The 25485-nt window shown below is 66.2% G+C and overlaps 2 protein-coding genes across 3 annotated transcripts; both read right to left on the reverse strand.

The window, feature by feature from the left end:
• Positions 1 to 58: 58 nt before the first annotated feature.
• Positions 59 to 4559, reverse strand: SRPK3 (SRSF protein kinase 3). Of its 2 annotated transcripts, XM_079910572.1 has the most exons (15): positions 4316 to 4559; positions 4106 to 4236; positions 3863 to 3971; positions 3645 to 3732; positions 3259 to 3346; positions 2587 to 2693; positions 2340 to 2505; positions 2201 to 2226; positions 1655 to 1784; positions 1332 to 1571; positions 1140 to 1240; positions 732 to 839; positions 591 to 660; positions 418 to 510; positions 59 to 277 (listed from the first exon to the last, which is right to left on the reverse strand). In XM_079910572.1, the coding sequence occupies exons 1-15, from the start codon at positions 4366 to 4368 to the stop codon at positions 93 to 95; spliced, it is 1695 nt and encodes a 564-aa protein (XP_079766698.1). In that variant the 5' UTR covers positions 4369 to 4559; the 3' UTR covers positions 59 to 92. The 2 variants fall into 2 exon arrangements, with proteins under 2 accessions (XP_079766698.1, XP_079766697.1); XM_079910571.1 differs by having other exon boundaries at positions 418 to 660; positions 4316 to 4383.
• A 1251-nt stretch (positions 4560 to 5810) lies between these two features.
• Positions 5811 to 18643, reverse strand: PLXNB3 (plexin B3). The gene is made up of 34 exons (XM_079911288.1): positions 17606 to 18643; positions 17009 to 17188; positions 16267 to 16395; positions 16081 to 16181; positions 15492 to 15621; positions 15163 to 15319; positions 14966 to 15074; positions 14772 to 14886; positions 14534 to 14659; positions 14323 to 14439; positions 13951 to 14044; positions 13699 to 13868; positions 13302 to 13453; positions 12918 to 13023; positions 12077 to 12207; positions 11647 to 11823; positions 11340 to 11532; positions 10988 to 11218; positions 10741 to 10902; positions 10508 to 10659; positions 10244 to 10344; positions 9942 to 10165; positions 9647 to 9825; positions 9318 to 9384; positions 8727 to 9054; positions 8512 to 8615; positions 8323 to 8425; positions 7787 to 7965; positions 7505 to 7665; positions 7141 to 7288; positions 6928 to 6992; positions 6784 to 6859; positions 6588 to 6662; positions 5811 to 6297 (listed from the first exon to the last, which is right to left on the reverse strand). The coding sequence occupies exons 1-34, from the start codon at positions 18638 to 18640 to the stop codon at positions 6193 to 6195; spliced, it is 5682 nt and encodes a 1893-aa protein (XP_079767414.1). The 5' UTR covers positions 18641 to 18643; the 3' UTR covers positions 5811 to 6192.
• Between the last annotated feature and the right edge of the window lie 6842 nt (positions 18644 to 25485).

A 25485-nucleotide genomic window follows, 5' to 3' on the forward strand; every position in this document is an offset into this window, starting at 1 on the left:
GGCGGAGCCGTCCTGCTTTCCCTGAAGGCACTGAGGGCTGGGGGTCGGGGGCAGCCAGGACCGTCCCACGCTGCCCAAAGCAGCAGCCGGGCCTAGGGATTGAGCCAAGGGTGCTGGAGGCAGTCGGCCGCGCTGGCCCGCTTTTCGGGGATGTACTCCATCATGGGCAGCAGGAAGGCGCTGAACTGCGTGGCCTGCTCCAGGGGCCACTCGTACTTCTCCATGAGCACCTCGTACAGGCCCCAGTGCTTGAGGTTGTGGATGTGCCGCAGCTCTCCTGGGGGCAGGCCGGTGGGCCTTAGGTCAGACTCCACCAGGGAGGACTCTGATCTGGGACCCCTTGCTCCCCCTATTTCAGAACCCAAGGTCCCTGCCCCGCCCCTTGCATCCAGGTGGCCTGCGCCCGCTCGGCCCCACCTCTCCGGTTGAAGAACTCCCGGGAATAGCGGCCCGAGAGGGCAAAGGCCGGGGGGATGTCTCCCAGCAGCTCCACGATGTGGGCGATGTGGTCTGTGAATAGACAGGGGGCTGGGAGGAAGCCGGGCGGCCGGGAGACCCCGAGGCCGAGCCCAGGGCCTGCCTCCCCCTACCCTCGTCACGACTGTAGTCTTCTCCGGAGTGTGGCTCGAACAGGTAGTCGCCAGTGGCCAGCTCGAAGGCCTGGAAGGGGGAGAGGGTGAGGCTGCGGCCGGTGGGCCAGCTCTGGGCGGGGGTAGCCCAAACGGACGTACCATGCACGCCGTGCTCCAGATGTCGGCCGGGGGCCCGTACTCGGCGCCGATCAGCACCTCCACGGCCCGGTACTGCCGTGTCTGGATGTCCTCGGTGAAGTGCTTGTGCTGCAGGCAAGGGGAGCCCTGGGGAGGAGCTGGGGCCATGGCTGGCCTCCCCTCACTGCCCCCCTCTCGTCTCCCACCTCCTCTGGGCCGTGCGCCCGCGGAGCACAGTGGGGCTCACTCTGAGCCTCAGCGTCCCCGGGTGTCCCGAGGGTCTGGCCAGACGACCTGAGGCTGAGGCTGGCCACTTCCCTGTGGCCCCCCACCCCCTGCCGTGGGCCCAGCTCTGCTGACCAGGCGGGCCGGTGCTGGTTTCGGCTCAGGCCTGTGCCGCCTCCTTCATAGCAGGGCGCCCGCTCGTACCACCCAGCAGGCGTTGCCCAGGTCTGCGATCTTGATCTTGATCTTGTCTGCATTTTGGGGCTCTAGGGGGTTCACCAGGAGGTTGGAGGCACCAAATGGTGCTGGGGAAGCAAGAGAAGGGAGAGAGACTGAGCTGGCCTGGACCTGCCCTGCCCGGCCCCGCCCACCCGTGCCTGCCGCTGCCTGACTTACTGCTGGGTGACAGGAGGCCCCCGGTCTCGCGTTGGTTGGAAGAGCCTGAGAGGATGGAGCACGAGGCGGGGGAGAAGAGGGAGCCCGAGAAGCCTGAGGTCTGGGAGCTGGGGCTGAGGCTGCGGCTGCCCCCGGGGGCAGGGGAGGAGGAGGCCGGGGAGGGGCCGGCCGCGGCCCCCCCAGGGTGGCAGCCGGAAGAGGAGGTGGAGCCGCTGCCCCCCTCTAGTCTTGAGCCAGAGTCTGGGGAGACGGGCAGAGGTGGTGTGTGAGCAGACGCCGCTGCGGCACGTGCCAGGCGGCCCTGCGCCCCCCTGGCCCCTCACCCTCGGCCTGGGCGGCTGCCTCCATGGCCTCCAGCCTCTGCAGGTCCCGAAGCCGCTCCTCCAGCAGCCGCTTCTGCTGGTTCCGTTTGCGCCTCATCTTCTTCCTCTTGTTTTTGGACAGCTTACCGGTCTGCCGTTAGAGCCAGGGTCACTCCGGGGTGCCCGTCACCCATCCCCGAGCAGCCCGAGCCTCTGCCCGTGGCCTGCAGGCCCGGGGGCTCCAGGGACACCAGACGTGGCAGTGCCCCCTCACCCGCCTCCTGTCTCCCCTCCTGCCCGCCACTCCCCAGAGCTTGAGGCTGGGGAGGAACCAGCAGGCCTGCCTGTGGGTGCCAGCCTCCCCTAGGGGCAGCTCTGGCCCCTCCCAGCCTCGGATGCAGTGTCCTTCCACTGAGACGGGGGCGAGCCCAGCAGCCACCCAGGGCAGTTTGGGGCACGTGGCCCACTCTGCGTATCATCCGCATCCGGGCCACCCAGCCGCTTGGAAGCGCCACTGCAGGAGTGCTGGGGAGGGTGAGGCCCAGGAAGAGGGGCGCCCCCACTTACCAACACCTCCTGGGGGGCACTGCTGACTGGGGGTGGGGCCGGCAGAGCATGGAGTGACAGAAAGGAAGCGAGACTCAGGCAGGGGCTGAGGCCACGGGCCCCGCCCCGCCCCGCCCCGCCCCGCGCAGGCTCTCGGTACCTGTGGACCGGGATGGGGGCGGGGCCCCTGACCGCTGCCACTCCGTGGCCTCCGCAGCCAGGCGCCTGATGTAGGCGTCGCCCACACACAGCAGGATGTTTTCAGGCTTGATGTCCGTGTGGATGACCTTGCACTTGGTGTGGAGGTAATCCAGGCCGCGCAGCACCTGGGGAGAGCCGCGCTTGAGCTGCCCCGGCGCCGCCCAGGCCGCCTCGCAGCGCTCTTCGGCCAGGCGCCTGCTGCTCACCTGCCTCACGATGCTCTTCACGCAGGGCACGGGCAGGCCCTGGTAGTTGGACTTGATGATCCACTTGAGGAGCTGGTGGCCTAGGACCTCCAGTACCATGCACACGTCTTGGGCCGGGAGTGAAGGGCGGTCAGTGGGCAAGCAGCTGGGGCACAGGCCCCGCCCACCCTCAGCTGGGGCGGGGGAGCAACGAGCCTCGGGCAGTGCAGAGCTGGGTCTGGGAGGTCCCGGTATTGCTACCATCCCGGTGTCATAGTGTCCCTGTCACTCTAGGTGTGCCAGTTGGGACAGTACCTTCCACGGTCACCCTAGGGAGAGGGCACTGGAGGAATAGGCGGGTTTCTCAGCCCATCCCCAGTCCTACGCCCAAGTCTGCCAAAGAGCCTACGGACAGCCCCCCGAAAGGGAAGGCACTGCCACAGAGGTGGGTCCTCCCACCTGGGGGTAAGCCAGCAACACCCGTGGATAGCCAGTGCCAACCTGGTCATCCGCTCCCTGCCCCCCACACAGAAACACAAATCCCCGAAGTGGTGATGGAGATATTGCGCAGTGTCACTGGAAGGGATAAACCCCCATCGTGCAGATCAGCAAACTGAGGCCCTAGGAGCTGGGAAGGCATGAGCCAGCTGGCCCCTGCGCTGCCACACTGCTTGCTCAGCCTACGAAGGATACGGACTCCATTAACCCCTGAGATCCTGAAGTCGTCGATGAGCTGGACAATGGTTTCTCTTTTGGGGTCACTGGGGTCACTGTCTCGGACCTGGAGCAAAAGCCAAGGGGCCACAGACGGCTGCAACCTGCCCCTCGCCAGCTGCTCCCCGGGCGGCCCCTCCGGGGTGGGGGCCTCCCTCCCGCCCCAGCTGGGCCCCGCTGGAAGAAAGGCTGCCGGCCCGCCCTTGCCCGCTCCTCGGGTCCTCCCACTCCACGGAGCCAGCTGGAGCCTGCCCCTCCGGGAGCCCTGCCCCCACCCCCGCGGAGCCCCGGCAGGCCTTGCACCCACATTGCCAGGCCCTGGGCGGCTCCTGGGGCGCTGGGAGCGGGTAGGGGAGGCGCCTCACACATTTCAGGAGCTTGATCTCATCCACAGCTGTCTCCGTGTAATGCCCTGCGCTCTTCACCACTTTGAGGGCCACGAAGCGCTTGCGCCTGCAACACCGAGACCCGCGTCGGCTGCCGGCACCGGCCAGACCCACGGGGCCGTCACCGTGGCCTCAGCGGTGCCCAAGGGCGGGACCCCAGCTGGCGTGGGGCCTCGGGGGGTGGAGGGGGCACTCACTGGATGTCCCAGCAGAGCCAGACGGTGGAGAAGTGGCCCCAGCCCAGCTTGCGCACCACGTGGTACCGCCCATTGAACAGGTCCCCGATCTTCACGGGGTAGTAGCCACCTGGGGAAGGGAGCCCGTCGGGCGCGGTGGGGGTGTTGCCTTCCCCGTGCCCGGGACAGCGCGGCCCGCCGGCGCCCGGCCCACGTGGGCTGGCCCTGGCCCCTCCCCGCGGGCGGCGCCGAGGCAGGCCTCACCCTTGCAGTAGTCCTTGGCATCCTCCTGCTCCTCGTCGTCGGAGCCCAGTAGCCCCCGTAGTATCCGTGGCGCCGGCGCGGCGGGGGCCCGTTCGGAGCCTGAGGACTCGAGCCCACAGGAGGCCTGCGAGCTGTGGGTGGGGTGGGTGGGCGGTGAGCGCGCGCGCGCGCGAGGCGCCAGGGGCCCCGGGCGCCCAGGCCGAGCCCTACCTGCTGCTGCTGCTGCCACTGTCCCCGCCGCCGCCCAGCGCGCTGGTGCTCATCCCGGCAGCGCTGCCCGCGGCTCCGGCGCCCGGGCGGCTGCTCCTGTGGGGCCCGGCCGCGGCCTGCGCATTTATAGCCTCGGCCGCTGATCTCACCGCCTTTATAAATAGCCTCCCAGCTGCTCGGCTGTGGGCAAGGTATGCAGCGGGGAGGGGGCGGCGGCGGCGGCCCTGGAGGGCCCGGCCCCCAGGACGAGGCCCCCGCCCCCCGGGGCTGGCAGAGGGGACCCCTCCACCGACACGGTGTGACGCATCCTCCACAGTGAGCTCCCTCGCACCCCAGGGCCAAGGGGGACGCCCACGCTGGCATGTGACGAACCGGGCCCCAGGCTGAGCCCCTGCGCCTCAGGGCTGGCAGAGGGGACCGCTGAGTGGGCCTGTGGCGGTGACCTGGTCGTCAGACTGAACCCCTGTACTCCAGAGCCCGCTGATGGGGACAGCCACACAAGGGCACTGCGGGCATGGCAGGCCGGGCTTTCACCCCTTCTCACATGCCCTAGGGTGCCGGTGACACTCTGGGAACATTCTCTGGCTTCCTGTTTGGCCCTTGGGGGAGCCTTCCCAGAGGCGATCCCTGCATTCCCATGGGTACCTCATTCCCTGCCCCCTCTCTGCTGGGTCCCCGCTTTTCCGATGGCTCCTTGATCCCCAAGACAGGCTGGGGCCCTCCTGTCCCTCAGTGTAGCGTCGCTGGGGGCCCTGGCCAGGCAAAGGTCAGGGGCGTGAGCTGCGGGCAGCTCTTCCCACCACAGGTGCTGGGCCTGAGTGACGGCCTGGGGACGGCCCGCCTGGGACTCTACTGCTGCACCGTCTCTCCCGGCTCCCTGCGGCCCAGCCCTGCCTTGCTTACTGGCTCCAACACGTGCACATATCCACGTAGGAGGCGTGGGGAGCTGTTCTTCCGGGCCCCGCCCTCAGGGGTCCTCGAGTGGGAAGCAAGTAAGCCCACAGCTCTAGTGGGCTGGTGGCAGAGATGTCCGGGTCAGGCAGAGAGCCCTTGGAGCTCGTGACCTTGGGACCCCATCCAAGGGACCAGGAGGAAGAATTGGGTCCCCAGAAAGGGGGTGGGTGGGGAAGCCTCCAGGGAGGCAGCAGGATGGGCTGGAGACCTCCGTGGCTGGTGTGGGTGGGGAAGACGAGGGGAGGCCTTGGGCGGCCAAGGAGCCCCCCGAGCCTGTGGGCACTACCGTGGGCTTCCGGCAGAGACCGGTGGGCACCTTGGCTCTTCAGAAAGAACACCGGCTGCTCCCAGGAGGGCTGGGGGGCGAAGAGGGGAGCCAGGAGGCCAGCTGGGGACTGTCAGAGTCAGAGGGAAGCGGAGGGGGCCTGGCGGTGACTGGCGACACTTGCTTCTACGTCCCTGTGCCGAGGAAAGGACTGGGAGGATGGGGTGGCATAGCTGGGGGCCTGAGGGCAGGGGCACCTTTCCCGCAGGGGTCGGGGAGGGAGGAGAGCAAGGCCTCGGAGTCCTCTTTTTCTCAGGTAGCAGAAGTCGTAGCCCTGGGCCGAGGGGAGGGCTGTGCTGGGGCACTGAAGAGACTCACAGGCGAAGGTGGGGCTGGGCATTGGGCTTCCTCTAAAGACATTTCTGTTTTATTTCCAGATGTGATGCTCCAGCAAACACAAATACAGTGGGGAAGGGGGAGGGAGAAAGGATGGTTATAAGTTAGAAGCCCGGGCGGGGAAGGAGGGAAGCGGAGGGGGCGGGGGGGGCGGGTAGGCAGCAGGGAGCCGCTCCCGCTCTCTGCCAGCCACTCCTGTGTCACCGGCTCCGTCCAGGCTCCGTCCAGGGCATTGAACTGGCAGACCCTGCTGCTGCCCAGCTCACAGGTCAGTCACCTTGTTCTCCACCAGGGCGGCAACCTGCTGCAGGCGGCAGGCCAGTTGCATCTTCTGGCCCACAGGGTCCTCCTCCAGGGCACTGATGATCTACCAGAGCAGAGGAGGCCGGCCCGCCTGAGGCCCTGGCCCTCGGCCCACCGGCCGCCCTGCCCTGGCTCCATCTCAGTAGCAGCCTGGGGAGCCAGAGCTCCCTGAGGAATCTGGACGGATGCTGAGCCCCTTCCCCAACCTGGGCCTTTCCTCTCCTCTGCCCAGATTGGGCCTGGACACTGCCTCTCGCCCCCAGGGAGACTCCTGGGGCCTCCCTCTGGGCTCTGGGCTCCGGGCTCCGGGCTCTGGAGGCATGCCCCTCCCCCCCAGAGTGCCCCGGGCCTCACCTGGTCGTAGTACCTGTGGATGTGGGTGTAGAGTTCTCGCAGAGCTTCCAGACAGTGGGGAGCGGAGGTGTAACTCTAGGGGTAGCACGCGGGGGTTGAGGCCCCAGCCCGGGCCTCGAGCCAAGCCTCCCCTTCCCCTCTGCCCCCCTCCCCCGCCCCAGGTGTGGAAGGGTGCACCCTCTGGGCCGGGCCTCACCCCCGAGAGCTCGGCCAGGGCCGAGTTCATCTCCTGGTAGCTCGCCGGAGAGCTCTGGCGAATGTCGGAGTAGTACCTGGAGGAGGGGACGGAGTCAGGGGCAGGCAGCGCCCATTCCCTCACCCGTGATGCCCCGACGCCTACCTCTCCACCATCTGCTTGTAGCGAGGGATCTCCCGGGCGTAGAGCAGTTTGTTCACGGGGGAATCCTGTTCTGGGCAGGGGTGGGCGTGAGCGGGAGCTGGGGAGCTCTGCCCTGGCTTTCTGACCGTGCCACTCGTGCCCCCCCAGCCCCACCCAGGGCTCTTCTCCGAGCCCCCGTGGCTCCCCCGCCAGGCTTTCTTCCTCTGCCCTCACCCGGCCCACTTTATGCTCCGAGATGGTGCAGGAGTCCATGAAGGTCTGGGCAATGACGGTGAGGACGGCGTCCACGTTGTCCGACACCCGCACGTCAAAGATGAGCTGTGGGTTCTTCAGGGTGTTCACCCAGAACCTCAAGAGCAGGCTGGGGACACGGGCCAGCCGCGGTGTGAGCAGGCTGCCCCAGCTGGCATCCTCAGCCTGGTCCCCGGCCCTGAGCTGTGCGGGGAGCTGGCCTGCGAGTCCGTGCGGGGGCAGCCGGGAACCCAGGGCGAAGGCCGCCGGGCCTGGGCTTCTGTCCCGGCCCTGCCGCCCCCGCCCTGGCAGCGTCCTCTCTGCACGGGGGCAGCAGGCGAGGCACCTGTTAGTCTTCCAGATGTGTAAGGTCTCCAGGTCCTCAATGCCGTGCTTCTCGGCCAGCTCGTCCAGGAAGTCAAACAGGTACTTGACAGCGATGGGCACGGGCCGGTTCACGCTGAGGATGGCCTGGAAGGCGTCGTCCACGAACTTCTGCAGTGTGCCCTAGAAGGCAGGCGTGGGCGGTATGGGGGGGCAGGGCGTGTGCGCCTCGAAGCCGCGGCCAGCCGCGGCCTGCCTCAGTGGGTGGGGCCGCCCCCTCACCCCAGCTCCCCGGCCCACCTACCTTCATGGACAGCAGGCGGGTGAGGTAGATCTCCGGAATGGCCTTGGCCCGCGTCCGCTCCCGCTCCGGCTCCCTCAGGCTGCTGCGCCGCGCCTTCGCTGCTTCTGGCTCATCGGCGACTTTCACCAGGTGCCAGAGGCGGACCCCGCCGTCCTCACCGTCCTCCAGCGCGGGGACGTCTGAGGGCACAGAAGCCGGCCCTCAGTCCTTTGCACTGTCATGCCGCCGGCCGGGAGGCCCAGCCCGCTTCCCTGGTGAGGTGGGGCAGGGTGGGGGGCGCCGAGGGCCGCAGGGTAAGAGAGATGTGGAGGACAGGGTGGCAGCCCAGGGGCTCGCTCGGCCCAGCACCCCACGGCCCTGGAGCTCCCCGACCCGGACGCACTGCCGCCCTCGTCCACCCCGGGCCCCTGGCTCAGCCTGGAGTTGTGGCTTCCCCGCTGGCGAGGTTTGGGGAGACCCGGACACGGCAGACGGCATGACCAGGACTCCGGCCTGCCCACCTCGAACTCGGGGGCAGGTTGGTGCGGCTGGGCCACGGGACTCGCTCTGCCCAGAGGGGCAGCTCGGGGCCGGGCTCTGGGAGACGGCGCCTCCGTTGTGCAGCTGGGGAATGAGCCTCACCGTGGCTCCATCCGGGACCTGGCGGGGAGGGGAGCAGAGGCTGGGCTCCCTCCCTGGCTGACCCCGAGGCGGGAGCCTGCCCCCAGCGCCCACCTGCCCGGCACCTTGTAGTGCTGCAGCGTGTTGAGTCTCTTCCAGCGGTTCTGTGTCACTGAGGTCAGGTCCTCGTCCGACAGGGTTAGGTGACCAGCCAGGCCTGAGCGCCACTCTTGGGGGGACCCAGGGAAGCCGGTCAGCCCACGGCCTGTTCCCGTAGGGCAGAGCCGAGTGGCCACAGGTGAGAAGAGCCTCGGGCGGGGCGGGAGGGGTAGGTTCTCACCGAGGTCTAGGGCGTGCACTGAGGGCCTCTGGGAGAAGGGGGTGCCCTTGTAGACTTGGTCCAGCACCTTCTCCTTGACCTGGGTGATTGTGTCCGTGTCGAGCACCCGGGCAGGCACGCGCTGCGCCATGCTGCCCGCCGCAGCCCCACCAACCCCCGGGCCAGCCAGCACCGTCAGCGTCAGGGTTCGGAATTCCACGTCCTCCCGCAGCAGGCGGCTGTCGTTCAGGGTCCGTTTTGCCTTGCCTGTCACGGCGTCCACAGGGCCCTTGTCCACCTGGTACTGGATGGCCCGCAGGAGCACGTAGAGCGGCTCACCCGCTACCTCCTGCAACCACCAGGAAGGGCTGGCGTCAGCTGGGGGGTGGTGGGCGGTGCGGGCAGGGAGGGGCGGCCCGCTGCACGGAGCGAAGATGGACGGCAGGCAACGCCAGCGGCCTCTGCTTCACATCCAGCCGGGCAAATGTTCGTAGCCTGCCCCTCACCGACACCCCGCCCTCGAGCCCGAGGCCCCTGGGTGGAATGGGGGCGCAGATCAGTGAGGCCAGAGGCAGCAGCCCCAGAATGGCGTGAGGGGAGAGGGGCCCTCACCCTCAGGAAGGTGTAGAGACAGATGGACACCCAGTTGGTGAGCAGCTTCTCCACCATAGTCTCCGTCCTGCAGGGAGCAGGCCCCGGGTCAGAGGGGCTGCTGCAGGTCCACCCTGTGTCCAGGCTGAGGCAGGCGGTAGCAGGAGGGCAGAGCTGCTCCGCCTGGCCACCCTTTGTGCCCGGCTCGCCGCTCAGGATGCCCATCTGCTTCGCCACCAGCGGCTCCGGACCCAGCCCGCCTCCCAGGGCTTCCCAGCCCCACCCACGCCAGGACAGGGCTGGGCGGAGCCAGCTCCCCTGCTGCCGGGACGGGTCAGGCCAAGGCCAACCTGCGTAGCATGAGCTTGGGGTTCTTCTGCACGTAATGGGCAGCCAGGTCTCCGAGCAGCGTCCTCACGATGTCGGTCAGGTACTCGAGCTTGCCGTGCAGCGCCAGGGACAGCAGCGAGGCCACGAGGCAGCGGTCCCGCTGGGAGAAGCTGGGCTGCTCCTCCAGGGTGTGGATGAGCTAGGCGGGAGGAGGGGGTGCTGGCACCCACCCCGGGAAGCCCTGCGCCCCACACATCCTCCCACGCCTGAGCCCACGCCTGCCGCCTGGCCCGCCCCCGCCCCCGCGGCCCTCACCGTAAGGAGGAAGGGCTTGCTGTTGAGCAGGTTGGAGAGCTGCATGAGGCCCTGGTGCACCGGCGCGCGGCGGCCCTCTTCCCCGGGCCCCTCGAGGGCAGGCTGCAGCGGGCAGCTGCCGCGCCCGGGGAAGAAGACGCGCTCGGCGTATGTGCGGTAGTCCAGGAAGGGGATCCCGCTGGCCTCCAGGTCGCTGCTGAGGTCAGTCATCTCCGTCATCAGGTCTGTAGGCCAGGAGCCACCGAGGTGTGAGCTCAGGCCCAGGTCCGCCCTCCACCCCCTCCCCACCGCCCTCTCCCGACCTGTGAACTCCTTTCGGCACTGGTCGCCTACGCCGATCTCCAGGTTCTCCAGCTGCACCAGAACCTTCTGGTAGTCCCGCAGGGCCTGCTTGCTCTTGTGCCTGCGGCCCAGGGGCCAGGTGTCAGCCATGGGACCAGAACTGCCTGGGCCGAGGCCACTGAGCCAAGATGGCCGCCTGTGCAGAGGCCCGCCGTGGGCCACCCTTTCCAAAGGTGAGGAGGGGAGTTGGCGCGGGTGCACGCGTGGCAGGGCGGCCCCCTCACCTGTACACGAGGGTCAGGAGGAGCACGGCGGCGATCGGCACGGCCACGCCCAGGCCCAGGCCCGCCTGGGCCTCCACGGGGAAGGCAGAGAGCGCGGGCTCAGCCTCGTACTGGACGGGGCCCAGTGGCAGCCGCACGTTGCCCATCTGCACCTGCGGTGGGGACGCAGGGCTCTTGAGCGCCGGCCTGCAGCGCTCCGCCCGCCCAGCCCGGCACCCGGGGCCCAGCCTCACCACGAACTGCGGCAGGGGTCTGGAGCCGTTGGTGGGCTGCGGGGCCCGCGCGGGCGGCTCGCAGTACAGGTGGGTGAGCGTGAGAGTCTTCACCAGGCACTCGCCGTCGCCGATGTGCACGCGCACCTCCTCCTTGCTGATGCCCAGGTTGAGACCCTCACCCTGGAAGCCGGATCCGGGGCCTGAGTCGAGCCACCCAGCTGGTGCCCGCAGCCCTCGCGCAGCGGCGGCCGGCAGAAGGCCTCACCTCCACGTCCAGGATGTGGCCTGGCTTGAGGCGGTAGGGGCGGGCGCGGCTGAGCGGGGCCAGGCGGGGGTTGGGCTGGTACAGGAAGTCCTGGCCCCCACTGGCGCGGGCGAAGTCCACATGCACGTTGTCCAGGGCGAAGAAGACGCGCCGAGGGCTGGCCCCGTCCGGCACTGCAGGGCTCCGGCACAGGAGGAGGCTGGACGAGTTGATGGAGCAGACGGTGGAGCACTGTGAGGCGGCGGGGCCAGGACGAGGCAGGGTGAGCCTGGGCTGCCCACTCGCTCCCAGGGACGTGGGGGCCACCCCACCCCCTCGCGGGGCACGGCGTCACCTGCTGGTGGGGCCTCACCTGCAGCAGGCCCCCCTCAAGCTGGGTGCAAGCCTGGGGCGCTGCGGCGGGGGCCCGACAGCTCCCCCTGGGGGTCGGGTCCCGGGGCTGCACCGCCACAGCCGTCTCCTCCGCGGCCTCCAGCCACACGGACAGCAGGGGCCGCTCTACCACGTCCAGGCCCGTGCCCCTGACTCGGATCAGCCGCCCGCCCCTGCGCCAGGATAGCACTCAGCAGGACCAGGGGCGGCGGGCAGCCCAGTCCAGTCCTGGCTGTCCGCCCTCCCGGCAGGGTGCACAGGTTGCCCCAGGTGGATCAGGTCCTCACCCCCGGAAGCTGACGCTGGGCTCCGCCGCCACGAGCTGGGGGTCGGCGGTGTAGTGGAAGGGGCTGGCGAGCAGCGTGCGCTGGGCACGGCCGAAGACCACTCGAACCACGGCTTCTCCTGGGCTGGCCTGGGGCGTGGTGTGGCACACGATGGCCTCAGGACACACTGGCTCCCTTCTGCAGGGTGGGGAGGTGTCTGGCATCTTGGGCTCTAGCCTCAGCCCGGCCTCCCCACCAGAGGCCTGCTTTGCCTCCCTCACCAAGGGCAGAGACCCCTGGGGTGGGCACGGCAGCCGTGGACCTGGGACTTTCACGGGGGCCTTGGGGAGCCCTGAGCTCATCGCCCGCATTGTACGCAAGGGGACGCTGGGGCCCGTAGGGAGTATCCCCAGCTGACAGCGACCAGCTGGGGCCAGGAGGAGGGACTCACATACGACAGGGCTGGCTGCCCACAAAGGCACTGATGTTGCCTCCCGTCTGCAGGTGCTGCCCATGGATGGTGAGCTGGGTGCCCCCTGCCTGGGGGCCCCACTGGGGACTCAGGCTCAGCAGGACGGGGTCCTGGGGGACAGGGCAAGCTGGGGCACGTGGAGGCCCACTTCTCAGCTCTGCCTCCCGGGCCACGACTGACCCTGCTCTCCCTCCGGAAGCCCTGTGCCCAGCTCCTGCAGCCCCGCAGCTCTCCTGCCAGCCGCCCTGCCCCACCAGGGGGTGCTCTTCTCTCCTCGCTGCGTCTCCTCGTCCTCTGCCGCGGCTTGCACCTCCCAGGCCCCCCTCCCCGCAGCTCTAAGCCCTAAGATCCAGTCACCTCCTTGGGGTGCTGCCCCTGCCCCTGCACCCACTGCTCCCACCCCGGGCTCTCTGGCTCCAGCAAGTCTCGAGGGCTCAGGCTGGCACCTGGAGGCATCCCTGCTCTCCCCCATCCCCTTGCCCGCAGGCATCCGGGTGGGCAGCAAGTCCTGACAGGTCTGCGTCCCCGAGTGGTCCCCCTGGCCATCCGGCGGCCGCTGCACTCACTGCTTCCGCTGCTTGCCTCCCTCCTGGACAGCGGCCGGTGGGCAGCGTCCTCACCATCCCGCCGCTGCCCACAGCCCACCGTCCACTCAGTGGCCAGAACGATCACTCGGATCGCGTGGCTTCCCTCCTGGACATGAGGTGACGCTTCCCACTAACCTTAGGTCAGGTTGGAAATCCTCACGTAGGTGTCACTGCCCTCCTGTCCCTTCTTTCTACTGCCCCCTCTGTGGGGACCACCCTGGGTGGGCACTGACCTGGTAGGTGAAGTGCTGGGTTGAGATGCCCGGTGGCCGACTCTTAACGGCCACTTGGATTGGGCCCACGGTGCCGTTGGGGGCAGGAGATGTCACACACACAATTCTGCAGAGCGAAGGCCCGATAGCTGCTCAGGACCCCCGTGGGCCGGGCCCTCGCCTGTCGGGAGCCACAGGCCGCCTGCCAGCCGCTGCCCAGAGCCCACCCCCTCCACTCCTCTCGCTGCCAGCCCCCCCTCCCTTCCCCCGGCCTCATCTTCCTTCGGCGCATCTGACCCGGGCCCACGTTTCTTGGCTGCGAGCCTCCCTTCTCTCTGGGCGGCCAGTCTCTGAGGGCCTCCTTGGGAGGGCGTCCCTCCGCCCCCGGCTGCCAGGATGCCTCACCGGGCAGAGATGCGGTAGAGAGAGGGGTCAGGGCTGCAGGGCCGGCCAGCCACGCTCACGGCGTCCTGCACGTCGGCAAAGTCCCGGCCCAGGTTGGAGCCCAGGATGGTGAGGGCCAAGCCGCCCTCAGGGGGGCCGGTCAGGGGCTCAATCTGCAACAGGGAAGGGTGGTGATGGGATGCCCCCAACCTGCTCCTCCTTTGCGGTGTCGGGGGGTGCCTGGCCAGCCAACCAGACTGAGGTGGGACACAGCTGCTAGGGCTTGGGGGCCTGGGGCAGGGCTGCGCTGACCCTGGTAAAGCTGAGACAGTGGGGGGCAGGGCGGCGCCAGGCGGACCGCGATGGGGGATGGCGGATGAGTGAGAGGCTGGGCCGTGGGGGAGGGCTGGGGGCTCACCGCGTTGATGCTGGGTGCGGGACACAGCAGCTCCACGGCCCCCGGCGGGCACAGCGGCCCGTAGCGGCAGGTGGGCCGGTCGTGGCTGCACCACAGGCAGCCCAGGCTCCCGCTGGCCGCCTGGCAGTGGCTGCAGTCGGGGTGGCCCACCGCGCAGTCGTACAGGGTCACTAGGGAAGGCCAGGCGGTGCGCTGAGGCGCCTCCCCCAGCTGCACACCCCGCCCTGCCTGCTGTGCCGCCCCCAGGCTCACCATGAAGAGTGCGGGCATTGTCCAGCCTCTGGCCCTCGCCCCGGGTGACGTAGATGGGCACCGGGAGCTCCCGCTGGGCCATGGAGGGCTGGAACTGTGGGTGGAGGGCGGGGTCAGGCCCGACCCAACTCGGGACACCCCCTGACCGCCCCCCGCCTCCTCCAGGACGCTCCTCCCAGAATGCGTGCCATTGTTCAGCCCCGCCCCCCCCCCCAACCACCGCGTCTCCCAGCAGGGGCTGTGGGCGCCACGTTCCTGTGCACGCCCAGGCCTGCCCACGGCAGGCCTCCTGAGTGACGACAGGCTGAAGGGGGCGAGCCCCTGAGGGCCTGCGCGTCCAGTGGCAGGTGAGGCTATGGGGCAGCTGCCCACCTGCTGGGCCTGGCAGTGGATGAGGCCGGCGTCCCCGGCCACCTCCTCCAGGGAGGCTGGCAGCCTCTGCAGTTCTCCGGGCAGCTCCAGCCAGCAGTGGTAGGAGGCAGGCAGGCCCTGGGGGTGGGCTCTGTCAGCATCCTGGACGCTGTCAGCCGCTACCACTGCTCCTCCCCCACTGTCGCTGTCCCCCACCCACCGGAATGCTCACCTGGAAATGCTGAAGGTTCCGCACGCGCAGGGCCAAACGGCTCTCCCAGCCCACAGGCACCAGGAGGGGGCCTACCAGGCCCTCGACCCGGGGACAAGCCCCTGGGCCCCGCACCTGGATGTCCACCTGGGGGAAGGAGACCCCTTAGCGCTTCAGGAGTCGAGGGGCCTAGGCGGGCCCGGGGTAGGGCGGGCGCACGGCGGAGGTGAAGAGAAGCCAGCAGGCTGGGCCCGCCCACCTGTTGGGCACTGTAGATGGTCCTCTCGCCCTCCGGGCAGCGTTCCCCGTACACACAGCGGCTGCTCTGGGGGCACCAGTGGCACCTCCAGCGGCTGCCCACACAAGCACTGCACCTGGGGGGACGGGGGGACGCTCAGGCGGGGCGCCATCGGGACTCACCACCCCCACCCAGCAGCTGGGCCCGGCACTCACGGGGCAGCCGCGTCCAAGGCCTGCACGGCACCGCAGTCGTAGAAGGAGAAGTTGGCGGTAGCCACGACCACGTCCTCGAACATCAGGGCCAGGGGCAAGGTGATGTGCTCTGGGGGGCATATGGTGGTGGCAGGGGCGGCCATGTGGCTCCTGCCCCTTCGGCTCCCCCCTTGCCCCTCGCCCCGGGGGCCCCTCACCTGTGCCTGGAGGGTTATGCGGCAGCTGGTCTTGGGGAGGGGTGACGCAGGCCACGTGGGTCCCTTCCACGTGAGCCAAGCTGTCATAGTTCCCAAAGGCACAGTGGAAGTATTCGTCCACGGTGAGGGTGGGCAGCCGGGGCACAGACAAGGTGACCTGCGACGCATGCGAGGAAAGCACAGCAGGCGGGGGCCTCCTGGGGGGCCCAGCTCGCCGAGGGAGAGGGATCCAGGGCAAGGGAGGGCTGGGAGCGGAGGCAGCGGGAGAGGAGGAAGACGGGGCAGCCCCCGCCCCGGCAGGTGGCGGCAGGCGGCGGCAGGCATCTGACCTGGCCCTGCTCCTGGCGGGGATGGTGGGCCGGCAGCAGGCTCTGGATGTGCAGGCAGCGGCCATCCTCGTAGCTCCATAGCCACTGGTTGGGCTGGGCTGCCCGCCCGCATTGGCCCTTGCGGGTACACCTGTGGGGCAGGGGCCCGTTGGGTCCCTGTGTGGGACTCAGGCTCCCTGGGTGATTTGCGGCAAGGGGCTTGGGAGGACGGCCCAGCTGGAGCGCAGCAAGCAGTGGGGGTGAAAGGGACTCTGCTCAGAGAGGAAGGGGCCAAGTGCATGAGCACGTGAACCTGACTTAGGGTTGCCGTGAGGGATTCCTGAGGCTGCTGTGAGGAGCGTGGGCTGGAGAGGAGCTGGAGTGGGCCAGGGGACACCTGAGAGAGGTGACGGAGGCCTGGCCCAGAAGGGGCTGGGGGGAGGAGAAGTGGACAGGCTGGGCAGTGGGGGGAAGGAGATGCCCACCAGATTCTCGGTTGGGCACGCAGGGCAGGATGGGGGAACTCAGCGACGGCCCTGCATCCCACCTCGGGGACACGACCCGGCCTCCTGGCCCACCTAGAAGTGCTCCGGGAGCGGCCCCCACTCACCTGCCCTGCAGGACGCACCAGCCGCACAGGGGGTCCCGGGCCTGGAGGCAGCTGCTGCAGTCGGGGAACTGGGGGCAGGCTGCCACGGGTAAGCGGTCCACCTGGACAGGCGGCGGGGTACGGAGGTGGTGGCTGCGGGGCCTCGGGCCTCGTGTGCTCACCCCCCACCCCCGGGACAGCCCTCACCTGCTGGGAAGTCAGCACGTAGAGGTGGCTGCCGCTGCTGTCCACCAGCAGGTCGGGGCTGATGGCCGAGCCCGGGGGCCCCACTTGTTGTGAGTGGTACACCTGGCCTCGGGTGCCATTGAGGAAGACCTGGGGGGATGACAAGGGCAGGGCTGGGCCAGCCCGCCGAGCCAAGGCCCGCTCTCAAGATGGCCGCAGGCTAACCGTTCGGAGGAGGTGCTGTCCCGGCTGGGGTTCCCGGGGAGCATCCCGGCCCACAGAGCTGTCTCCCCTTCTTGCCGGCCCAGGGCGGCCAGGCTGTGCCGTGGAGGGTGGGGCAGGCCCACGGGCATCCAGCCTGCCCATGTCGCCTCCCCCTTCGGCCTCACCCAGCTAGGGGGGCAGAGCCACCCTGGGTGGGGCCCTTGGGTGCCAGGGGAGGAAGGGCAGTTGTGGAGGGACAAGCAGGTCATGAAAAGGCAAGAGTCTCCTCTTATCGGCCGGAGAAGTGGGGGCCGCCTGGGAGGCGTCCTGAGCCACACATCTGGGAAGCAGCCCTCAGTGTGTGGCCTGGCTTTCCGACCTGCCAGCAGGGTACAGGCCGAGAGGTGTGGAAGGAACCCGCGGCTCACGGGGCTCCTGTGAGCCACCACAGGGCAGGAGCGCCTCCAGTCAGGCCACTGAGGCCGGGCCCGGCCTGGCAGCATTGAGGCTGGGACCGGGGGTCTGGCCGAGGCCCGCCCTGCCTTCATCAGGCCCTTACTTTATGCAGCTGGCCCTGGACGTCCCCCAGGAACGCTATCGTGTGTCCGTCTGCCTGGAGGGCTGCGACTGCGCTGATGGAGTTTCTGAGCTGCAGCAGAGGCCCCGCCTCCAGGGGCTGGCGGCCCGCAATGGGGCTCGGGGTGTGTTCGTCGCCACAGGGGTATGACTCGGGGGAGTCCTGCAGGGGCGGAGAGGGGGGATTCAATTCCTGGAAGAGGCACGAGGTACCTTCCCTGGGCCCAGATCTGCAGTCAGCCCAGGATGGCAAGGCAGCAGGCGAGAAGGGCTCAAGGTTGCACCGCAGAGAGGGAGAGACTGGCCAAGGAGACTCAGACAAGCGGGCCCCTCCTTGACATCCTCTAAAGCAGAGGTCACAGGCGATTGTCACATGAGAGCGTCCAGCTGCCCTCGGCCAGGACTACGTGTGGCAGCCCCGGCCCTGGTCAGAGAGATGCTGCGGGTCCACAGAGGGACAGGGCCGGGGTGGCAGGCCGGGCAACACGAGGCCGCGGGAGAGGCGGGAGCCGCTGCCAGGTGGCGGTGCGGAAAGCCTCAGGTGAGAGGGCAGGGGTGAGGCCCGGGCCCAGCCACTCACGGGCGGCAGGGTGACGCAGCGCGATGTGACGCCGTACTCCACGGTGGCTTCCTCCGTGCCGCCGGGGCCCCGGCCGCCCGTGGTGTAGCAAAGGCGCCGGGCCCGCTCCATGGTCGCGTCCAGGTCGGCCAGGGGAAAGGCGCACAGGGCCGCCTGCGCCCCCCTCGGGCCGGCAGCAAACGCTCCCAGTAAGGCGCCTGGGGCGAGGGAGGCGGCCTGGATGAGGCCGTGGCCCCGGCAGGTGAGGGGCACCTCCACGTAGGAGTAGAGGTTGGCATCCCCCAGGCACACCCGAGCCACGTAGGAGCGGTACTCGGCCTGTGCCCGGGCCCCACGGCGGCGGAAGACGAAGTAGGCCGAGCGAGCGTCAGCGAGGGCCGCCACGTAGCTGTTGTTGTAGTCGGAGAGGTCGCCCACCACCAAGCGGCCCAGGCCCTCGCTGGAGAAGGGCTGTGGCCCAGCCAGCTGGCGCACGGTCAGGGGTGGCACCCCGCCCGACAGCTTGCCCGCCAGGCCCCTGGCCACCAGCAGGAGGTCCTGGCCTGGCCCGGGCACCACCAGGCCCACCGTAGCCACGCCCACGGCGTTGGCAGCCACGAACTGCCCGTCGCCGGGGTCCTCGGCCCGGTACAGCAGCTGCGCCACATCCTCGAGGCGCCGCTTCTCACACACTCCCTGCCGCACCTGCCCGCAGGCCACCAGCTCCCGGGCCCGGCCGCTCACCAGCAGCAGTTGGTTGGCGTTGTCGGTGAGCCGGGCCTGCGGGCACTCGGCCGGCTCCCGGAAGGGCACGCAGTCGGGGCTGTCGAGGACCGGGCCTGTGACGGCCACCGACTCGAGCCGCAGCGCGGGGCTGAGCTGGAAAAGGCGGTTCACCGCGCCCACGTAGAGCGCGCCCCGGCCTGGGGCCAGCGCCAAGCGGTTGAGGGTGGTATTGGGCGCTGGGAAGCGGTGTGCCCACGTCGGGGTGAGCGGTGGGCACAGCAGCGGCAGCACGAGCAGCAGGCAGGCGCCCAGTGGAGGCCGGGGCGCCATCGCGGGGCCCTGGGGGAGGCCAGGCAGGAAGGCATGAGTCAGGGCGGCTGTGGGAATGGAGGATGAGGGGGCAGGAGGAAAAGGAGAATCCAGGAGAGACAGAGACAGAAGGGGGGGAAAGAAGGACGGAGAGGCAGAGAGACAGCAGCAGAAAGCGGGGGCAGGGAGCAGCAGGGGAAGCGGAGAGGGAAAGAGTCAGAGGGAGACAGGGACAGGGGGGTGGGGTGGGGGGGTGGGGGGGTGGGGGTGGACACGGAGAGTCCCCAGGAGGTGGGGGCGGGGTGCACGCATGCGCGAGGAATTTCCTTCGTCTACTTTAGATGCATCTAGATTGTGGAAGGGGGCAGATCCTGAAGAGCCACAGGAACACCAACAGGACTGAGTGGCAGAGAGAGGAGAGACCACAGAAAGGAGAGCAGCGCGGAGGGTGGGGAGCGCCTTTCCCCGGGCGGCGGTGGAGGACAGTGGAGGGCGAGGGGAAAGGGGACAGGAGCCCGGAGACCAGGGCCTGAGGGCCAGCGAGGGTGGGAGAGGAAAGCTGCCCTGGGAAGCCAGCGGAAGAGAGGAGAGAGCCAGACACCCCGCTGCCTGCCCCAGAGAAAGCAAGGGGCCGGTGGCCAGGGCCGAGGCAGAGGAGAACAGAGGGCTGGGAGGGCCCCAGACTGAGCTGGGGGTGCTCAGAGCGGGGATGGGGGAGTTGGGGGGCACCAAGAGACAACCCAGGGTGCAGGGGGTTGGGGGAGGCCTGTCCCTTGCCCCATCAGCCCCGGCAGCCAGGGTCCACCGGGACTGGCACGGGGAGGGTTAATGTGGGGGGGGCGGGTGGAGTGAGAAGAGGACAGCCAGAGAGGGCGGGAGGGGAGAGGAGAGCTTGAAAGAAAGTCCTAGCCAGAAGCTGGGCATGGACTCCCTTCCCCACCCATTTGGGGCCCAAGGCTGAGCCCTGAGGGAAGGGCAGGGCCCTAGCCTCCAGAGGAGGCTCCGATCCTGGGTTCTGCTGCGCCTTCCAGCTCACCTCCCGGCCAGGGGCCTTAGCACCCGCTGCCCAGCAGCCTCCTGCAGTGCCCAGGTGACACGCGCCACGAATCCCTGGGCCGTGATGGCCCCTCACGCCTCTCTCCTCCTGACCCCGGCGCAGAGCCCCAAGGACGGGGTGGAAGCCAGGTCCTGAGTTGAGCCAAGGTCCCGCACAGCTGGGTGTGTGGGCGCGTGCCAGCCAGGAGCGGGCCCGCTGTCATTCAGCGGCCTGCCAGCTCCGGCCCCCGTGGGCGTGCCAGCTGTGGGGAGAGCTCCGAGGACGCCCCTGGGCCCTTATCTTGGGAATACAGACAGGAAGGTCGGGCCTGGCCTGGGGACAGGGCCGTTTCCTCTGGACCCTGGTATCGGTGGCAGTGTCTGCGGCGGGTGAGGGGCAGACGGCCCACAGCTGGAGGCGCAGCGCGTGGGAGCCCAGGCTCCAGGCTCCTCCGCGCTCCTCACCTGCCTTCCCTGCCCCAGAGGGGGGTCTCTGGGGACGCCGGACTCAGGCACTTACCGCAGCGAAGGGCAGCAGCAGAGGCGTCTCCCGGGGCAGTGGTGACGGGCACAGGATGGCTGTGGGGGGCATCGTCCTGAGGAGGAGGGAGACAGGCAAGGCTTGGTTCCATTCACACTCAACCCCGGGGGAGGAGGGAGGCCAGGGGGGCCGAGGCCTGGCAGCCGGGCTCCACCACAGCTGGCAGCTTTGTCAATAGTGGCCGGGCCAAGGCAGCCCTGCCTCCACGCCAACAATGTCCCCTCTGTCCAGAGGCCCAGGCCAGGGACCCGCTATCTGGTGTTCCTATCCCCATCCAGGCTGTTCTGACCAGGGGGCTCCCTGCCACTCCCCACCCCCAGAGAGACACCCCCTGGGATCTGGGGACAAAGGGACAGGGTTTCCTTCAGCCAGAAAAATGAGACCCACACAGCCAGTGCCCCACTCCCGCCCCGTGCCAGCCAGCGTGCTCCTCCCCGTGTCCCCCCGGGGTCCCTGTGAAGGGCGCAGAGTGGGCCACGGAGCCCCTCTGCGAGGGCCAGGGCCCTGCGCCCCTGCATAGCAGGCCTCACCCTCGGTAGCCTTGGCGCCTGGCTGGAGGGGAGTCCCGACCCTCAATGCCTGCGTTTGTCCAGGCGGGGGGCAGGGGAGAGACTGGCCAAGGCAGCCCGCCTGGGAGACCTTCTCCCCTCACGCCCCCCCACCCCCAGGGACTGGCAAAGTCGTGCCAGGTACAGTCTGGTGCCAGCGGAGGATGCTTCTGGAGGGGGCTGAGGCATAGAGGATGCACAGGAGGGGGTGGGAGCCCAGCCCTTAGCCCACCCAGCCCTTAGCTTCAGACTTGGCAACTGGTCGCAGGCTGTCCCCCTCCCGCTCGCTCGGGGAAATACCATCCCAGGATGGGTCTGGATCTCCCCCTTCACGTGTGGGGTGGGGAAGGGAGCGGCAGCCGGCAGCCGGCTCCTCTGCCTCCCTCAGAGGGCACCGTCCGCACACCAGGCGGCAGGGCTCAGGCCGTGACCCGAGGTGCGGGAACAGGTGTGCTTGAGTCAGTCTCCCCGTTTCCTCCACAGGGTGCGGTAGCAGCAGGCAGGCTCCAGGGTGAGGTGACAGCCACAGGGCTCGCTGCCACCTGGCTGGGCCAGTTGGGTGGCTGTAGGAGCCAGGCGGGCCGCTTCCCTACCCCGTGCCCTGCCCCGTGGCCAGAGGCGCCAGCTCTCACATTTGGGGGCAGCAGCCGTAGCCCTACCTCCCAGCGCCAGGGCCACCCATTGGCCAGGACTGGGGGGATCCGTGCCCCCAGGCATCAGGAGGTGTCGTCGCAGGACTTGGTCTGGCACCTAAGCGCTTTTGCCTGATTCGGGCTAGTCGGCCTGTGGACCCCTGGCTTCTCCTGGCTCCCAGGCGGCGCCCCCCACCCCGACCCGGCGGCCCCTGCACCCCGCGCCCTAGCCAGCCCCGGCTCCTGCCTACCTGAGCGGGCCGCCGGCCGGGCCGAGGAGCAGCTGGCGGTGCCAGGAGTGCGTCCCGGAGGAGCCCCAGTCTCCCTCCCCACAATGCAATGGCTCCCAGCCCGAGTTGTCCTGGGTGCCCCGGGAAGCCCAGCCCCTCCGCGCCCACCCCTTTGCCCGACGGCGCAGGGCAGGGCACTGCTGCCCTCTGCCGGCCTCGGTGGGCATGGCAGAGGGCCGGCCGCGCACCTGCCCGGAGGAGGTGAGAGGGGGCGGTGCCCTCCCATGGGGAGGTGGGGGCAGGCGGGCATTCCATAGCCTTCCATGAAGTGCCCTGACTGAGCGCCAGACTTGGCCCTGGCACTGGCACCGTTCAGAGACAAAGCCCACAGCCACCTGCCCCAAGAGTCTCCCGGGTCTCAGGGGCAGAACTACTTGCCAACAGATGAGACCCCACTGCCAGGACAGCCATTTGTGGAGGGCACTGTGGGTCACCAAGGAGGGGGAGTCAAGTCTAGGGCCGCTCAGGGCATCATGGAGAGCATCACAGAGGAAGTGAAGTTTAAGCTGACCTTGAACCACACCGTGCTACTCCTACTGTCATCCTCCAATGTACCAGGGCTGGTCTAAGTGTTCTGTGGACGTGAACTCATTCAGTCCTTCCAATGACCCCAGAGCGGGTGCAGTTATTTCCTCTGGTTCACGGGTGGGGAGACTGAGGCTCGCAAGGTTAGGAAACTTGCACAAAGTCACAGGGCTAGTAAGTGGTAAGGCTAAGAGTCAACCGCGGGTCCCTGCCCTTAACCATCAGGCACGAGGCCCTGAACCATGAAGGGCAGCAGGCATTGGGCAGGAAGGGAGATGGGGACTGGCCGAGGCCAAGCCTGCAGGTGACACGCCCACAGGGCATTTTCTCCTACCTGGAGCACAAGTTGGTCGAGGTGAGCTTCGAGGCTGCGGAGGGCCGGCAAACGGCTTTGCATTTGAACAAGCGCAAGCTGGTGGCCCAGGGGTGGAGAGCATGGGGGAAACCTGGGTCGGGGGGGCTGTAGGTGTGGAGAGGGGGAGCAGGACCCAGGAGACGTGGCGGTGGACAGGGTGTAGGCGGCGAACGCAGAAGGATCCAGGAGATCTCTGGGCTCTTTCTGCTGGGGCATCACTCCCTATGGAGCACGGGTGCCAGTGGAGGGGAGGACTGAGGGGCCCACAAGGCAGGAGGAGGTGGCCAATGGAGCTGGTGGGGTCTTAGCGTAAGAAGCTTGGCTCGGGGTGAAGAGCACTGGGGGTGGGTGGGAGTCACAAGAGGGAACTGGGAGACGAGGGGCGTCAGGGGAGGCGAGCGACCCAGAACCTGAAGGCCTAGCAGATCCGGAGGGCTACACCCCCCTCCCCCAAGGGGGAAGGCCACATTTTAAATTACATTGCCGATTTCTTTAGTAATTATGGGACTGTTCAGGTTTTCTGTTTCTTCTTGAGTCAATTTTTTTTATTGTGGTCAAAAATACATAACATAAAGTTTACCATCTTAACCATTTTTAAGTGTACAGTTAAGCAGTGCTAGGTACACTCACATTGTTGTGAAACGGATCTCCAGAACTTTTTCATCTTGCAAAACTGAAATGCTATATCCACTAAGCAACTCTGCTTTTCCCCAGCCCCTGGCACCCACCCTTCTACTTTCTGTGTCTATAAATTTGGCTATTCTAGGGACCTCACATAGGTGGAATCATGCAATATTCGTCTTTTGTGACTGACTTATTTCACATAACATAATGTCATCAAGGGTCACCCATGTTGTAGCATCCGGCAGGATTTCCTTCCTTTTAAGGAGGAATAATATTCCATTTTGTGTATAGCCCACATTTTGGTCATCCTTTCATCAGTCAATGGACACTGAGGTTGCTTCTACCTCTTGACTGTCGCGAATGGCGCTGCCATGAACGTGGATTTGTAAGTAGCTCTGCTTTCGATTCTTTTAGATACATACTCAGAAGTGGGATTGCTGGATCGCGTGGTAGTTCTAGACTTAATTTTCTGAGGAACCTCCTCACCATTTTCTATGGCAGCTGCACCATTTTACAATCCCACCAACAGTGCACAAGACTTCTAATTTCTCCACATTCTTGACACTATTTGATGTTTTCTGGGTATTTTGGGGTTTTTAAAAAAAATAGTAACCATTCTAATGGGTGTCAGGTAATTTATTGTGGTTTTGATTTACATTTCTTGATGATTAGTGATGTTGAGCATGTTTTCATATGCTTGTTGGCCACTTGTATATCATCTTCGGGGTAATGTCTATTCAAGGCCTTTGCACATTTTTTAAATCTTTTTTTTAAATTAATTTATTTTATCTTTGGCTGCGTTGGGTCTTCGTTGCCATGCACAGGCTTTCTCTAGTTGCGGCGAGCGGGGGCTACTCTTCGTTGCGGTGCGTGGGCTTCTCATTGCGGTGGCTTCTCTTGTTGCGGAGCATGGGCTCCAGGCTTGCGGGCTTCAGTAATTGTAGCACGCGGGTTCAGTAGTTGTGGCTCGTGGGCTCTAGAGCGCAGGCTCAGTAGTTGTGGCGCATGGGCTTCTTTGCTCCACGGCACGTGGGATCTTCCCAGACCAGGGGAGATCGAACCTGTGTCCCCTGCATTGGCAGGCGGATTCTTAACCACCATGCCACCAGAGAAGTCCCTTTGCACAGTTTTAAATCAGGTAATTGGATTTGTTGTTGTTGAGTTGTAGGAGTTCTTTGTATATTCTGGGTATTAACCCTTTATCAGATATGTGACTTATATTTTCTCCCGTTCTGTAGGAGGCCTTTTTACTCTGTTTGTTGTATCCTTTGTTGCTACACGTGTCCCTACTGTCAACCAGAAGACAATATTCCCAATGACTCTGAAGCCCCCATATACCCTGTTCCTCCCTTGACATAAGCAACCACTAGCCTTTCCTTACTTTTCTTACTTGTCCCATATATGCATCATCTCTAAACAATATATTTTTAGAATTTATATAAATGGAATCATACTGGATGTATTTTTCTGTAGCCTGTTGCTTTAGTTCCATATTACATTTGCTGAATGGTTTTCCATCATATGACTGCAACATGGTTTGTTTATTCACCTGTTAATGGACACCTGGGTTTTTTCTGGCTTTTGCTTATTATAAACAATGCTGCCTGTGAACGACCTGTACGTGTAATCTGGGGTATTTGTGAAGGACATTCTCTAGGGTGTGCCCAAGAGTGACCTTGTTAGGCCATAAATATGTACATCTTTAATTCTACTAGATAACACCAAATTGTTTTCCAGAGTGGCTGTACAAGTTTGTATAGCACCACAGCGTATGACTTCCTGCTACTCCATATCAATGCCGACACTTACTATTGTCTGACTTTTTCGTTTCTATCAGTCAGTGGATGGGAATAAAAAGATATATCACTGTGGCTTTAATCTGCATTTCCAAAGACCCTCTGTTCTAACTTGCCAGGGAATAAAGTCTGGTCTTCTGCATGAGGTGGGGTAAAGATGTGAGCATCTAGCAGCTTCATATATATAAAGCTGATATATATATATAATTGAAATATATGTGATCTAGCAGCCTCTTGCACAGGTGTCCAAGCTCCCATGCTTAAGCCAGAGTCTCTCATTACGTTGGAAAGGGCTATGGTATCCATGGTTTTACCCCTCTTTTCCTCTCCTTTCATTCTTGCCAGAGCCTTGTGTCTATTTTACTAATTTCAAAGAATCAACTTTTGGTTTTCTTGATCTTTGTTTTTTCTATTTCATTAATTTCTGCTGGCTTTGTGATTTCCTTCCTTCTACTTTCTTTGGGTTTATTCTACTGTGGTTTTTCTAACTTCCTGGGTTGGGGCTCAGCTTACTTTTTTA

This window comes from Stenella coeruleoalba (assembly GCF_951394435.1).
Source record: "Stenella coeruleoalba genome assembly, chromosome: X".
NCBI classification, from domain to species: Eukaryota; Metazoa; Chordata; class Mammalia; order Artiodactyla; family Delphinidae; genus Stenella; species Stenella coeruleoalba.